General features: G+C 34.3%; 1 protein-coding gene across 1 annotated transcript in view; it reads left to right on the top strand.

The window, feature by feature from the left end:
- The window catches only part of LOC123243821 (protoheme IX farnesyltransferase, mitochondrial), a 116997-nt gene that overhangs the window by 17864 nt on the left and 81284 nt on the right, over nucleotides 1-17849 (top strand). Inside the window, exons 2-3 of the mRNA XM_044671929.1 lie at nucleotides 5293-5426; nucleotides 8581-8902. Of these exons, the coding sequence (XP_044527864.1) occupies nucleotides 5293-5426; nucleotides 8581-8902 (456 nt within the window). The remainder of the gene's footprint in view (nucleotides 1-5292; nucleotides 5427-8580; nucleotides 8903-17849) is intronic.

Genomic DNA, 17849 nt, shown 5'->3' on the forward strand with positions numbered 1-17849 from the left:
AATTTATATCCTTGAGTGCTTATATTAACAAATTAGGGAGGGCAGAGATTAATGAATTGGACATGCAACTCAAAAAACTAGAAAGCAAGCAAATTAAAAATGCCCAGATGAAAACTAAATTAGAAATACTAAAAATCAAGGGAGAAATTAATAAAATCAAAAGTAAAAGAACTATTGAATTAATAAATAATACAAGAAGCTGGTATTTTGAAAAAACAGATAAAATAGACAAAGTACTGGTCAATCTAAAAAAAAAAGGAAAGAAGAAAACCAAATTGACAGTATCAAAGATGAAAAGGGAGACCTCACCTCTAATGAAGAGGAAATTAAGGCATTCATTAAAAACTTTTGCCCAATTATGTGGCAATAAATATATCAATCTAGGTGATATGGATGAATATTTACAAAAATATAAATTGCTTAGATTAATAGCAGAAGTAATAGAATACCTAAGTAGTCCCACATCAGAAAAAGTAATTGAACAAGCCATCAAAGAACTCCCTGAGAAAAAATCCCCAGGACCTGATGGATTCACAAGTGAATTCTATCAGACATTCTAAGAACAACTAATCCCAATACTATACAAACTATTTGATATAATAAGCAAAGAAGGAGTCCTACCAAATTTCTTTCATGACACAAATATGGTACTGATTCCAAAGCCAGGGAGATCAAAAACAGAGAAAGAAAACTAAAGACCAATCTCCCTAATGAACATAGATGCAAAAATCTCAAATAGAATACTAGCAAATAGAGTCCAGCAAGTGATCAAGAGGATTATACACTATGATCAGGTGGGATTCATACCAGGAATGGAAGGATGGTTCAATATTAGGAAAACCATTTACATAATTGACCATATCAACAGTCTAACAGACAAAAATCACATGATTGTCTCAATAGATGCTGAAAAGGCCTTTGACAAAATACAGCACCCATTCCTATTGAAAACCCTGGAAAGTGTAGGAATGGAAGGACCTTTCCTAAATAATAAACAGTGTATATCTAAAACTATGAACCAGCATCATATGCAATGGGGATAAATTAGAAGCCTTCCCAATAAGATCAGGAGTGAAACAAGGATTCCCAATTATCACCTTTGTTATTTAACATTGTACTAGAAACACTAGCAGTAGAAATTAGAGAAGCAAAAGAAATTGAAGCTATCAAAATAGGCAATGAGGAGACTAAGCTATCACTCTTTGCAGATGATATGATGGTCTACTTAAAAAATCCTTGAGAATCAACCAAGAAGCTTGTAGAAATAATCAACAACTTTAGCAAAGTTGCAGGATACAAAATAAATGCACATAAGTTATCAGCATTTCTATATATTTCCAACACATCACAACAGAAAGAGGTAGAAAGAGAACCACCATTTAAAACCACCTTAGACAATATAAAATACTTAGGAATCTATCTACCAAAACAAACACAGGAATTATACGAAAACAATTACAAAACACTTTCCAAACAATTAAAACTAGATCTAAACAATTGGAAAAACATTGATTGCTCGTGGGTAGGACGAGCTAACATAATAAAAATGACCATTCTACACATATTAATTTACCTATTTTGCACCATAGATATCAAACTACCAAAAAACTTTTTTACTGAATTATAAAAAATTATAACAAAGTTCATTTGGAATAACAAAAGATCAAGAATATTGTAGGAAAATATATGTAAGGTAATGGGGTCACCAGGGATATTACAGTAAATTAAGTGGTTTGTGGGAACACACTCTTGGATTTATGAGAAACTGGACCGGGTTGAAGAGACCAGAGTTTACTGGATTTCCACAGGAATGGCAGTTGATTTTAACTGTCACCCAGCTTCCACTAGACCAGAGTATAGTAACAGGCTAACAAGGTAAAAGGGACTTAACAGCTTTAATTATGTTAGACTAAAAGGTGGGAAAGGATTTCTATACTTAAAATCTAAAGGATAAAACCACAGGGCAATGGGAGGACTTATTCTACTCTTATCTAAGTGATCTAAACTAACAGGGCCCAAGGAGTTATAAATTGAGTCTCTGGGTTTCTTCCTCAGACCTGGAACCTGCCAGGCTTGAGTACAGGTAGGACTTTGTGGCTTTGGGATTCTCACTGCAATCCACTGATGATCTCTGGATGCCAGGAGTCAAGAGGATCTCAGGTACCAAGTAGAGAGGGTTCTGCTTGAAGCACTGTCCTCCAGTTTTCAAACTTCTCCTCCTCTCTTGGCTCTGTAGATTTGTCCTTTTGCTAGATGACACACCACACAGGATCCCAGGAGAAATCACGAAGCAGGGTGTCCTTTGCTCTGAGGTCTCCTAGGCTGGCAACAGTTTTGCCCACCACTCATGGAGTCCACACTCAGGGCACAGACAGACTTCCTCCTCCTTCATTCCAACCTGGAATTCCCAGCTCTAGCTCCTTCCTGCTAGGTACTTCCTAATCAATACATAATAAATACCTAATCTAATCTTCCTCACAACAATATCAAGGAAAATAAAAAAAATGTGAAGGAAGGTGGCCTAGCAGTACCAGATTTTAAACTATAATATAAAGCAGCGGTCATTAAAACGGTATGGTACTGGTGAAGAGACAGAAGGGAGCATCAGTGGAATAGAATTGGGGTAAGTGACATCAGCAAGACAGTGTATGATAAACCCAAAGAGCCCAGCTTTTGGGACAAAAATCCATTACTTGACAAAAACTGCTGGGAAATTTGGAAAGCAATATGGGAGAGATTAGGTTTAGATCAACATCTCACACCCTACACCAGTATAAATTCAGAATGGGTGAATGACCTGAACATTAAGAGGAAAACTATAAATAAATTAAGTGAACACAGAATAGTATACTTGTCAGATCTCTGGGAAAGGAAAGATTTTAATACCAAGCAAGAGTTAGAGAAAATTACAAAATTTAAAATAAATGCTTTTGGTTATACTAAATTAAAAAGCTTTTGTGCAAACAAAAACAATGCAGCCAAAATCAGAAGGGAAACAACAAATTGGGAAAAAAATCTTTATAACAAAAAACTCTGACAGGGTTCTAATTACTCAAATATACAAGGAGTTAAGTCAATTGTATAAATAATCAAGCCATTCCCCAATTGATAAATGGGCAAGGGACATGAATAGGCAATTTTCAGATAAAGAAATCAAAAAGTATCAATAAGCACATGAGAAAGTGCTCTAAATCTCTTAATAGTTAGAGATGCAAATCAAAACAACTCTGAGGTATCACCTCACACATAGCAGATTGGCTAAAATGATAGAAGTGGAGAGTAATGAATGTTGGAGGGGATGTGGCCAAATTGGAATATTAGTGCATTGCTGGTGGAGTTGTGAACTGATCCAACCATTCTGGATGGCAATTTGGAACTATGCTCAAAGGGTTATAAAAGAATGCCTGCCCTTTGATCCAGCCATACCATTGTTGGGTTTGTACCCCAAAGAGATCATAGATAAACAGACTTGTATGAATATATTTATAGCGGTGCTTTTTGTGGTGGCAAAAAACTGGAAAAGGAGGGTATGCCTTTCAGTTGGGGAATGGCTGAACAAATTGTGGTATTTGCTGGTTGTGTAAATAGAATTAACTCCAGCCCATTAATAGTCAAAAATCTACTCAACCTAGGCGTGCTAATGATGTCACTCTCACCTCCCTTAGTGGGGAGGGGAGACAAGTTACCCACACGTGACAATAAGTAACAAATCAAGAATAAGGGACTGCCCTTTGGGCAGTCCAAATCAATGTAGAGACTGTCATTTGTCCATTTGAATTAGAGGTGGAACACAGGAAGTGATGAAAGACACGATCTCTTTAAGTAAGTCAGTGAACTTCCTGTGGGGGGAGTTGCCGTCTTGAACTGGAAGAAGAAGCATCTCCTGAGACCACAGACAACTTACACTATATTGTCACGTGGGTAAGTTAGGCTGACTTCCTTGGCCTTGCTGGGCCAATTCTAAACTCTGCCTATCTGGCTGTTGGGCCTTGTGGCTTACAGCTTCATTTATTAAGCTTTATAACCTTCTTCTCTCTCTGTCCAGGCCTTTGGCCTGGACTAGCCTCTTCCTTTTTCTCTTTATTCCTACTTTTTACCTACCAGACTGTAAATAAACTTGCCTCAACCCGATGCTGACTTGGGTCTGATTTAATTACGGAATCAACCTAAATTGTTGATTCCTGGTGGCCACACATTTTAATATATATATCTATAAATACTTAAATTTTCCTTCTTACATGGTGATGGAATACTATTGTGCTCAAAGGAATAATAAACTGGAGGAATTCCATGTGAACTGGATAGAATTGATGCAGAGCGAAAGGAGCAGAGCCAGATGAACATTGTACACAGAGACCAATATACTAAAATAGAATGTAATGGACTTCTGTACTAGCAGCAATGTAATGATCCATAACAAATCTGAGGGACTTATGGAAAAGAACGCTACCCACATTCAGAGGAAGAACTACAGGAGTGGAAACAGAAGAAAAGCAACTGCTTGAACACATGGGTTGAGGTGGACATGATTGGGGATGTAGACTCGAAACTACCTCACCAATTTGGAAATAGGTCTTGATCGATGACACATGTTAAAACTAGTGGAAATGCGCATTGACTATGGGGTGGGGGAACGTCAGGGTTGAAGGGGAAAGTAAGAGCATGAATCATGTGACCATGTTAACTTTTCTAAAAAATAAATATCATTAAATGTTAAAAAAAATTCTAAGATAGAATGGTCATTTATTTCCCTTCAGGGTTTCATGTCCATCTCATCAGTATGTACCCTTATTAGTGAGAATCAATCCAAAATTCTCTTCTTGTTGGTTCCTCTACATCAAGGTTGAAATTAGCATTGAAGCAATTCAAGAAATTATTTGTTCTATCCTTAGCAGCACATATATTATATACAAACATAGAAGTCTACCATTATTACTAACAATATCCTGACTGCAAGTGCTTTACTAAAATCTATATACACTTTATCAAAAGCATCTTATTAAGTCTAGTAACTCTTTTCAAAAAAGAAAACGAGTATAGTCTACTACGACTTGATAATTTGAAATGCTGGCTCTTTGTGATCATTTCTTTTTTCTCTGTCTTAAAACATTTATTGATTTGATACCTTTTTTTGGGTGGTAATTATTTAAAACTAAACTTTGGTAGCTGTGAGGTTCTTATCAACTCCATAATTCAAAGTATTAACTATGGTTATTAACTTTGATTACTGATTAAATTTAACTATTCTCATGGTGAGTTGAACTAACCATTTTTTCTTTCTTTACATTATAGGCCAGGTAGGAGCATGTATTTGTCACCTTGGAAGAAAAACCATGCAGCAGACACCTCATAGACTTATGCATCTTTTTAAAAATGGTAGTAAACAGTGGATTACATTTCAACATCTTAATTTCCTCAAGCACATGGTAAGTTTAGAATAATATTCCAAATTTTTGTTAGTCTATTTAGAAATTTTAATTTTATTGCTTTGATGGTTTTTAATCTGAAATAAATCAGAATTTTCAATCACAGCATTAAAAGTATGGCCCTGAATTTACCAGTTCATTTTGAAACTTCTGTCATTAAGCTAAAATGAGGAAAATCTGAATTTCTTAGCATATCACTTGACCTCTTTGAAACTCAATTTCTATAATTATTAATGGGGCTAGTCATGCTGGCACTACCTACTTAAAAGCTTATTGGAAGTAAGGTACTTATTGAAACTTAAAGTGCTTTATTATGACAGAGACTCATTTTAAATCCAAAGTACAGAAAAAAGTCTATCTTAAATATCTGTACTTCTAATTACTTTAATTCAACAGGGGAAGCTAGATGATTTAGTGGATAGAGTAACTGGCCTGGAATCCAGAGGACCTGGGTTCAAATGTGATCTCACACATTTCCTAACTATGTGACTGTAGGCAAGTCACTTAACCTCGGTTGCATATCCTTTAATGTTCTTCTGCCTTGAAACCAATGCTTATGTTGATTCTAAGGCAGAAAGTAAGGCTTAAAAAAAAATTTGAATTCAAATATATTTATCAAATATCTACTAATACAAGGACCTATGTTAGATCCTGGGATTATAAAGATAAAAGTGAAAAATCATCTTAATCTCAAGGAACTTTTACATAGAATCAAAGATCATTAGGTTCAGAGAAGGAAAAGATCTCAGAGGACATGTAGTTCAACCTTGGCTTCCCCCCTACTCCACTCTACCCCACCCCACCCCCAACCCCTCCTCAGCCATTTGACAGATGAAGAAATTGCTAGACCTAGGAAGTTTGAGACCTGTCTAAGGTCACAAAGTAATAAATATGTGAGGCAGGATTTGAACCTAAGTCTTTCTACTCCAGGCTATGTATTTTTTCCACTGTCATTCATCTCAAAAAATATAACATATAAAGCAGATATTTGAGGAGAGAGAATACACTAAAAACTAGAGGGATTAATGATTTAGAATCCTATTTTTTAAAATTTCATTGAAAAATTTTTGAGTTTCAAATTCTCTTTCTCCCCTACCTATTGAGAAAGCAAGCAATATGACACCCATTATACATGTGCAGTCATGTAAAACATATTTTTATATTAGCTATGTCACCAAAAAGAAAAGCAAGGAAAATAAAATGAAAAAATTCTGTTTAAATCTCTACTTGGATTCCTTCAGTTCTCTCTTGAGATGCCATTTGTCATCATGAGTCCTTTAAAATTGTTGTGGATCATTGTATTGATCAGAGTAGCTAAGTTATTTGCTCATGATTACAATATTGTTACTTTGTGTAGTGTCTTTCTGGTTCTTCTCACTTCACTTTGTATCAATGCATATAAGTCTGTCCAGGTTTCTCTTCCCTTCATTATATTATAGAAGTATTATTATCACATAGGGGCAGCTAAGTGGCACAGTGGATAGAATGCTGGACCTAGAGCCAGAAAGACCCAAGTTCAAATCTGGCCTCTTGACAATTTACCAACCGTGTGACCCTCTTCAGATTACTTTGGCTTGTTTGCCTTAGTTTCTTTATAAAATAAGGTAGAGAAGGAAATAGCCAATCCCTCTAGTATCTTTGTCAAGAAAACCTCAGATGGAGTCACAAAGAATTAGACATAACTGAAACAACTGAAGAGCAACAACACATTTCATCATTGTCATATATCACAATTGACAGACATATTTTTGCACATATAAATCCTTTCCCATGAAATTGCATTTTTTAAGAAAGTGATATCTACCTTCTTAAAGTCAGTATTATATATGATACATATAATATTTTCATAACTGAATGGAGATAAGGGAAAAGTTGAGGAAAAAAGAGTTTGTGTCTTTAGTTTAATAAATATATGTATTTTACTTGCCATTTTATAGGTGAGAAGATGCTTTAAGTTCAGTGAGGCCAAGTAGTTTGTTCAAATCCAAAAAGCTAACAGGTCATGAACCCAAGATCTATTACTCCCAAAGTTATTGCTCTTTCCATTATATTTCTTGTCCAGATCCTCATCATTTCCCCCCTGAATTATAACAAGAATCTCCTTTATTGCCTCTTTTTCTCTATCTCAGTACACACAACTTTTTAGAATATTCTTTCAGACATGATTTTCACTATATCAGTTGCCCTTTTTAGATCCTATGATGACTCCTTTTGAGTCAACATGATACTAGATTCAGTCTAGCATTTATTCCTTCATGCTTAACTGCTGCATCTAGGTAAATGCAATACTTTGCCTTTGTTAAGAGAGATATAGTGTTTAGAATGAGGGCTGTGATAGTTCAACTGTTCTCTGTCCTGGTCATAGCACATTTGGAGTATTAATGTAGTTCTAGATGCCATGTTTCAGGAAAAATATTGATAAACTAGATCACACCTAGAGACTGGAGACATCATAGGATCATAGCTCTAGAGCAGAAAGGAAATTGAGAGGTCCAAATAACATGTCATATGTTTTTTGTCATTGATTTGAAGAACTTTTCCTTGGGGAGGAGATGTAGCATCAAGTATTTGAAAAATACTTAGAGGATTAGACTTTTTAGCTTTGCTTGAGAGGAGTAATAGTTGAAAACAGTGGAGAGACAGATTTTTAGTTCAGTGTATACAATTAAAATTCTCTACTAATAATTAGACCTATTCAAAAGCTCATGTGGAAGATATTGAATTATTCTTTTCCCTAAGTGGAAGTCTTCAAGCATAACTTGGATGACTTTTTCTGGGATATTATAGAGAGAATTTCTTTTAACAAATAGTTTGAACTGTACATGTCCTCTAAGACACGTTTTAACTTGTAAATTCTGTCTGATTATTGTCAGTAGGTCAAGAATGAAAAAAACAAGCCATTAAGCAAAGGGAATTAAGCAAAAGCCAAATTACTGAGCTAGAATTTGGAAAATCAAGATTGGGATCTGAGGTGAAATAATAGTCACACAAAAATGCATATTAAATAAATGGATAAAAATTTTTGTTATTAAAATAAAAGGAAATGCTCTTCATAATTTGTTCTAATTAAAATTTTAATTTTGGTTGCCTAAAATGACTACATTTGAAAGTATTTTTTGTGTTAGTTTTATACTAAAATACATTTTTCATTCAGTGTGTAATGAAGTTGAACAGAAACCTCAATCAGCAAGTAAAACCCAAGCCAGAGTCAAGTGCATCTTTGTTCCTTGAGAAAACATCTTCAAGTCAAGCCAAAACAGTTGTTCATAAAATCAGACCAATTTCACTCCCTAATTTGCCTTTGTCTACAATTCCAAATCAGAAGGAGTTGAAAGAGTTAGAAACTACGTCAATAGTTGAAAGCCTAGGAGGAATGGGGCCAGAATCCAAAGATGAAAAGCAATGGAAAGAGATGAAACTACATTTGGATGACTTACCAGGAATTTTAGCTCGGCTGTCCAAAATCAAACTTACAGGTACTCTTCTTATTTTTACTTATTTAGGTCATTTCTTTTTCATGTTCATCTCCAGTTATATGAAGAGCTAATTTTGCTTTACTATGTAACATTTATTAAAATTGGGACTCTTTTAGTATTATTTTTGTTTCTCATTGAACTTTATTATAAATCTGAGTATATTCTAAATTCTGTTTAATTTGATAGATTGCAAGGCTTCTTTCTAAAATTATATTATCTTCCCTTAAAAATGTCACTGTTTGCTCTTTAGTTTTACTTCTAGTTCAACTTTACATTAAAGAAGCATTTGAGGACAAAATGAGGTGACTCAGTGGATTGAGAGCCAGGTCTTGAAATGAGAGATACTTCCTAGCTAGTCTGATCCTGGGAAAGTCACTTAACTTCCATTGCCTACCCCATATCATTCTTCTGTCTTGGAACCAGCACACAGTATTGATTCTATAACAGAGGATAAGGGTTTTTTTTTTTTTTTTAAAGCATTTGATATAGAAACCTATTATATTTGAGCTTCTTTATAGTAGGGGTGAACAGCAGATCATTGTAAATAGATCACTTGCTACTGATTATCTTCAGTCTGTATCTTTGGGTCACTAAGTGTTGTCCTAGGTATGACAACTCATTAAGGGGCCTGTTTTGGTCTGGATATGCCCTGAGAGGTCTTTTCTGAATTTAACCTATAGTCTAAAAGACAATTGTTCACTTTCTATTCAGTGTCCCCTTTTTAGGTTCTAGTCCCAGATAAACTACATATGGGGGAAGAATAAAATGGAAAAAAGATGGAGTTTGAATCTAGGCATTTTGGGGGATAGAGTCGTAGAAAATGAGAACATCTGAGTAAGAATATGGCTGTTGTGAGGAAACAAATACATCTTGGGATATGAGAAAATTTCTTCAAGTGCAATTGGCTTGAATGCAGTGGCAAAACTCAATAAACCAGTCAGGCACAACTTTTTGCCTTCTGTATGCTTAGAATGGGCTCCAGCTTATTTTGAAGAGAGCCGTTGACCTGATGGGTAATCAAGAAGCCAAAATTGTCAAGTGGTACAAGGATTATGAATATCAAGGCCCTGGCCAAGACATCAGAGAAGGCAGAAATTCACTTTTGAGAAAAAGACCATCATATCAATTTTTCATCCCATGAAAAGGGTACTGAAATAACTGATAGATATGACTGCTTAGTGATCTTCAAAAGATCCTGGAGGATTAAAGGACTAATGAAGTGATTTTTTTTTTTAAATGGGTGACATTCAAAACCTTTTTTAGCCTAGCCTCCTCCTACCTTTTCAGTCATCTTACATTTTACTCTCTACTAATTCACTCTTCATTCCAGTGACACTGGTCTTCTTCCTGTTCCACAGACAAGTGTTATGTAACATAATACAAGACATTCCATTTCTCAGCTCTGGGCACTTTTTCTCACTGACCCTACTCTTGGAACTTTCTCTCTTCTCTATTCTGACTACTGACATCCCTGGCTTCTCTTAAGTTACTGGAAATCTTCCCTGACACCTCTTAATTCTAGTGCCTCCCCTTTGTTAGTTATTTCCTATCTATTCTTTATTATTATTTAATTAAAATAAATACTATTATTTATTAAAGGTCAGCTATGTGTCACAGTGGATAGAGTGCTGGCCCTGAGTCAGAAAGACTCATTTTCCTGAATTCAAATCTGGTCTCAAGATATTTCCTGGCTCTGGGACCCTGGGCAAGTCACTTAACCCTATTTGCTTGAGTTTCCTTATCTGCAAAATGAGCTGGAGAACCTCAAAGGGGGTCACAAAGAGGGGTCATTTAGTAGACATTGTCTATTTTATCTTTTGTGAGATGTGATCTTTCTCTTTGTTTGGTTAAGACTTCTTTCTTAGCTATAATGGCTAAAACTGCCTAAATCTGTTAAACTCAAGATAAAGTTAATTGAATCATAAAGTTCCAAGCATGATCAATTAATTAATAAAATGATCTCAGCTTCTTTAACAAAGTTAAGATCCCAAGTGAGATTTTGGGGAGTCCAGAACAAAGACTAGGATTTCATAGATATGGAACAAGTTATAATTGGTTAAAAGAGCTTGAGATGGATGACAAAATCAATATGAATGGTTACAGAGTTGAGGTAGGAAGGACAATAAGATTGGTTGGAAATTGGGAACAAGAGGCTAGCAACATTATCCCCTCCTTCCTTCCTGTGACTAAGAAATACTCATTGTTTGATTCTACCTGAAAGGTTAAGATGTAGATAAGACTTCTTTGGATAACAAACCAGACAGACTTAAAGAATACTTTATGGTATGAAGATACAAAACCAAATTCCCTGGTGTCTATCTACTTCCTTCAAGAATAACATATTTCCTTGAGGCAGGAAAAGACAGTAAGTAACAAGAGAACTGGACATCTAAACTTAACTCATAAGGCAGCTGTGGAACTAAGTTCAGAGACAAAGAAACATAACTTAAGTAGTTGTAGAACAAAATGAATGGACTGTAAATTTGTTGTTATTATTTAGTCCTTTTTCAGTTATGCCTGATTTTCTGTGATCCCTTTTGGAGTTTATTTGGCAAAAATACTGGAATGGGTTGTCATTTCCTTCAACTCATTTTACAGATGAGGAAAGTGAAACAAACTGGATTAAGTGACTTGCCCAGGGACATACAGCTAGTAAGTATCTGAGGCTGGATTTGAACTCTGGTCTTCCTGATTCCAGGCTCAGCACTCTATCAACTGTACCACTTAGCTGCCTAATGATAAATGGGATCAATTAAAAGATGATACAGAATCAATTATTTTCATTATTCATTATTTTTCTTCCAAATAAAAATCTAATTATCTTTATATTTTTATATAATGTATATCCTGAAGTATATATCTTAATATGCCTGAGAAGCATCTCTTGTATGGGGAGAAGGAGAAGGAGAAGGGGAAGGGAAAAGATGAAGAGAGAAAAAAGTGAATAAAGGGAGAAAACCAACCCATCATCTCCCCGCCTCTGCCAAAAAGGAAAGGAAGTACAATATCTTCTCTCTTTTGGGGGAGCCCAGGTTGATCATAATAATTACACTAAATTTAGTTTAGGACTAGGTTTGTTGTTGTTCTTTCCACTTAACATTTTGAAGTTAGGATATTTTCCATATTCTGCTTCACTTTATATCAGTTTTAATATAAATCTTCCTTTTTTCTCTGTATCTTTCAATATTGTTTCTTAGGGCAGTGGAATATTCCAAAATATTTTTGTACCATTTAGTTATTCCCCAACTAAGGGGCATCTTCTTTGTTTCCAGTTTTATATGATCACAAAAAATTATGCTTTAAATATTGTGGTTTACATGAAATATTTCTTTCCATCTTTGACCACTTCAGAGTTAAATGCTTAGCAATGTGATCTGTTAAAGGGTGCATCAAAAGTTTTTTTAGTTTTTGTTCATAAATATTTTATCCGCCACATTCTTAAGTCTAGAGATAAATAAAATAAGCTCTGATTTTTTTTCTTTTGTTTTTTTTTTCCAAATAAATTTAGTTATTTTATTGAGTTCTGTAAAATACTCATTTGGCAATTGGATTAGGACAGCATTAAATGTATAAGTTAATTTTGGTAGGATTTTTATTTTTAAATATTTTTATTATATTTGATCAGCCTTATCATGAACATTGAAATTTCCTTCAGCTATTTAAGTTTTTCTTTATTTCTTTAAGGAGTATTTTGTAATTGAATCTATACAAATCTTTTGTGTGCTTTGGGAGATCAATCCCCAAATATTTTATGCATTTTCTAGTTCTTTAGAATGGAATTTCCTTTTCTATTATTTCTTCCTGTATTTATTATTATACAGAAGTGCTGTTAGGTTTTGAAGTTTTGTTTTAGTGTCTGCAACTTTCCTGGAACTATAAATTGCTGATTCTCTGAGGTTTTCCAAGTTAATCATTATATGTTTAGCAAACAGGGATATTTTATCTCTTTTCCTATCTTATTCTCTTTCATTTCTTTGTCTTGACTTATTGTTATTACTGGTTTTCCTAGAACCATATCAGGAAATATGGGGTGAATGGGTATCTTTAATTTATCCCATATTTTTTAAGAAGGATTCTAATATAGTCCCATTGTTTCTGATGCGTAGTTTTGGTTTCAGATAGATGCTTTTTATTTATTTTTTTTAACATTTAATAATTTTTTATTTTTTTAGAAAAGTTAACATGGTCACGTGATTCATGCTCTTACTTTCCCCTTCACTCCCCAGACTTCCCCCCACCCCTCACCCCTCTTCCCCATAGCTGATGCGCATTTCCACTGTTTTTTTTTCCCTTAACCCTTAACTTCTGTGTATTGGCTCTTTGGTGGAAGAGTGGTAAGGGTGGGCAATGGGGGTCAAGTGACTTGCCCAGGGTCACACAGCTGGGAAATGTCTGAGGCTGGATTTGAACCTAGGATCTCTAGGCCTGACTCTCAATCCACTGAGCTACCCAGCTGCCCCCTCCACTGGTTTTAACATGTGTCATTGATCAAGACCTATTTCCAAATTGTTGATAGTTTCATTGGTGTGTCTACATCCCCAATCATGTCCACCTCAACCCATGTATATTTGTGTAATTAGACCCCTGTCAGAGTTTTTTGTTATAAAGATTTTTTTCCCAATTTGTTGTTTCCCTTCTGATTTTGGTTGCATTGTTTTTGTTTGTACAAAAGCTTTTTAATTTAGTATAATCAAAATCATTTATTTTACATTTTGTAATTTTCTCTAACTCTTGCTTGGTTTTAAAATCTTTCCTTTCCCAGAGATCTGACAAGTATACTATTCTGTGTTCACTTAATTTATTTATAGTTTCCCTCTTTATATTCAAGTCATTCACCCATTCTGAACTTATCTTGGCATAGGGTGTGAGATGTTGATCTAAACCTAATCTCTCCCATATTGTTTCCCAATTTTCCCAGCAGTTTTTGTCAAATAGTGGATTTTTGTCCCAAAAGTTGGGCTCTGTCTTACTGATGTCTATTCCACTGATCCTCCCTTTTGGTTTTTGTGGTTGGATATTGAACTTTCCATTTAGTCCTGGTCTTTTCTGTGCAAATACTTGGAAATCTTCTATGTTGTTGAATGCCCATACTTTCTCCTGGAAGTATATAGTCAGTTTTGATGGGTAGGTCTCTTTCTGGCTTCTTTGTTCCTCTGGATTTGTTTTTATGTCTTCTTGAGGAGTCCTATATGTGTAGGTTAGGAGAGGTTAAGCAGCTGCTTTTTACTTTGCTGCCATCTTAACCCGGAAGCCTTTAGTTTTTAATAAGATTAATTATGTTGATTGTTTCCCTTGCACTGGGTTTTACATGTGTCATTGTAAAAATATTCTAGTACGGTGCCTTTTTCCTAATTTTTGAGTATAGCTTTTGATATTTGATACTAATTTCTTTAGAAGATTAGTAGAATTCTCCTCCATCAGAACTGTGATTGGTTTTCTTTGGTAGTTCCTTTAGAGCTAGATCTATTTCCTTTTCAGAGATTGAGTTATTTAAGATCTCTCTTTGGGTTATATAAGATTGAGTTATATAAGATCTATCTTCTGATAATTTGGATTTTTTATAGTTTTGAAGATATTTCTGTTTTGTGTTCATAGTTTAAACTATATTTGCATAATAAAATCTTATTTTTATTTCTTCTGGTTTTGATGCGATTTCACCTTGCTTACTTGCTATTTTGTTGATTTGATTTTCTGCTCTTTTAAAAAAAAAAACACATTAGCTAAGAGCTTATCAAAGAACCTGCTTTTAGTTTGTTGTTTTTATGGTGATTTAAAAAATTTCCAATGATCTAGTTCCCTTGTAATTTTTAACATCTCTTTTGTGCTTACTTTAGATTTGTTAATTTGTTTACATTCTAATTTTAAAAAATTTACATTTAGTTGCTCATTGATTCTTTTTCTATATTTTTAATAGGTTTGTAAGGATATAAATTTTCTTTTGAGGACTTCTTTGGTTCTACCCCAGAAATATTCAAATGTTGTTTTATCATTTTGATTCTCTTATGTAATTATTTTTTCCAATATTTGTTCTTTTACCCGCTTATTATTTAGGATTTAATTGTTGTCTTCATTTGTGTCCGTATCTTTTCTTTGTGCACTCAAAATCAATTTCTGCTTTTATTATGCTCTCTTCTATAAATGATGTATAGTGGTACCTTGATACACGAGCATCTTAAGTCACGAGCAATTTGAGATGCAAGCAGTCACGATCAGGATCTTTTGCTTTAAGTCACAAGCGGACATTTGAATCACAAGCTTCTGTCACCCTTCACTAGATAGCCTGCCGAACATTCAGTTTCACAAGTTACATGAGGCTATTTCATTTAGTTTAGTGTTTATCTGGCCATGCAAGCATCTATATTGAATTGCTTTTGCTTTCTTCTTTATTTTTGTCTCATCAGTTTTTTGGGCAAATTTCTTAGCTTTTAAACCATGGGTCCTGATAATGAAGGAATTAAAGGAGTTACAGTGGCAGCAGCATAGGGAGGTTTTCCAGAAAATTAGTGGGGAGAAGCCCAAGGTGGATGAGGTCATCATAATCAGTACAAGCGAGATTGAGGATTTGGGAAAAAAATTAAAGAGTTTATTGAAAAGACACACCCAGTACCAGATTTATGGTACACACACATACGAACACAAACACCCCCCACCCCCAATTCTGCTTTATAAAATATTCTACATCTGTTTATGGGATAGGGACTTTATTATTTGTACCTCAAATTTTTTCTTAAGATCTTTTCTGCAGGCTAAATCCAATATGCTTTCTGGAGTATATCTTCCCAATCTGAGAAGAACATGTAAAATGGATTTAAATTTAAAAGGTTTTGCACAAACAGAACCAATGCAAAATTAAAAGGGAAATAGAAAGCTGGATATTTTATACAAGTTTTTTTTTTAATAAAGGCCTCAATATTGAACTGAATCAAATGTATAAGAATATAACACATTTCCTAGTTGATAAATAGTCGGAATATGAACTAAACATTTTCAGATGAAGAATTTAAAGCAATCTATACTCATAAAAAATGTTTTCAAGTGACTCTTGATTACAGAAATGTTAATTAAAACAACCTCACATCTATCAGATTGGCTAATGTGACAAAAAAGAAAAATGACAAATGTTGGATGGGATGTGGGAAAATTGGAATACTAATGGATTATTGGTTGAGTGGAATGGAGCCAACCATTCTACAGAACAATTTGGAACTATTTTTAAAAGGCTATAAAATGGATGCAAATAGCAGAATTGATTTAAAGCCAGAATCCAACAATATCCTGTTTACAGGAAACACACTTGAAACAGACACACACAAGAGAGTAAAAAATAATGGGCTGGAGTAGAATTTATCATGCTTCAGCTAATGCAAAAAAAAAAAATGGAGGTAGCAAACATGATCTCAGTAAAAGCATAAAGAAAAGAGATAAGGAAGGAAATTATATTTTGCTAAAACATACCATAAAGTAGACCATAAAGTAATACCAATACAAAATATATGCACCCAATGGTGTGCTATCCAAATTCTTAAAGGAAAATTAAATGTTATAGGAGGAAATAATCAGTAAAATGTATACTGGTAGAGGGCCTGGAGACAGTGATTAATCTGATATAGGTTATATTTGTGCTTTTTCCATATTCATTGTATTGTGAAAGACACAGGGTGCATCTACTAATGAAATAAGTAAAGTGAAAAATGGTATGCTTTGATCTGTATTCAGACACTATCTGTTCTTTCTATGGAAGCAGGTAGCATTTTTTATCATAGGTGCCTTGGAATTGGCTTGGGTCCTTGTTAAAATTAAACAAATGAAGGCAAGGTAAGTGAGTGTATGATTTATATAGATTGTATAAAGCTAGAAAGCTAAATTGCAATTCTTTTTGCTTTGAAATACAACTTTTGAAATTTCATTTTTTACTAGGGCCTTTTTTCAGAGTGTGTCTCAGAATATACACTGTGTGCTGACAATAGCATTTTGTCATATGCAGACATTTCTCCATTACTTTAGCATAGGAGCTAAAATGAGTTCCAGTCAGGGGTCTTTCTTGGCCTCAAATCAGGTGGTCCAATCCTAGAGTTACTAAGACTGCCTCCCCAACAAGGCATTTCCTCTGAACTTTTTGCATAGTTTTAGTTGGATTGTTAGGCTTGCTATGCCTTTCGTTGAGACCCAAGGTCCTTTTGTTTTTATGACAAGCATCATCTATCATAGCTTAAGATAGCATTTTTTGTTAGGCCTGATTCTGTTAGCATCCAATTCTTGGTTCCATAAGCCAAAACAAATACTGACTTTTCCGTTACATATAAGTCAAATTTGTTTAATTTCTAAGTGTCCATGCAATTATACTGTTAAGGATTACGTTCTGTTATGGTGTAATATGCTAGGGTTTGGTATGTATTTTTTCTTCCTAATTAAATCTGCAATAAGTCTTTAGTGTAAAAATGTTTGTGCTTAATTTAAGTCTTGCTAAGTGTGCATCTGTTATGCTGTGCTATCTTCCAGTGGAATAAATGTGAGCTTAACTTTTGTCTAAGTACCAAGGTTTGGAAGTATAACATATGAAACAAATATGATCAGTTATAGAGATAATAGAAGGGGAAATACAATTTGAAAACTTACATTTGATACAGAAATAATTATACCCAATATCAGAATACAAAGCTGTACATCATTATGTTACATTTTTCAAGGTAGTTGAACCACAACAATAGTAATAGTTGGGCTGAGGTAATACGAAGGGTAAGATGGCCATTTATTGACATAAAATTGGATAAATTTTTTTGAGAAGTGGCTTAGTTAAGATTGATCAGTCTTAGGGAGGCTTGCCATCTCCAGGGATTATTCTGCTGTGTGAACTATTCTTTTTTTTTTTTTTTAACATTTATTAATATTCATTTTTAACATGGTTACATGATTCATGCTCCTCCTTTCCCCTTCAACCCCCCCCCCC

This window comes from Gracilinanus agilis, chromosome 4 (assembly GCF_016433145.1).
Source record: "Gracilinanus agilis isolate LMUSP501 chromosome 4, AgileGrace, whole genome shotgun sequence".
In the NCBI taxonomy this organism is placed as follows: Eukaryota; Metazoa; Chordata; class Mammalia; order Didelphimorphia; family Didelphidae; genus Gracilinanus; species Gracilinanus agilis.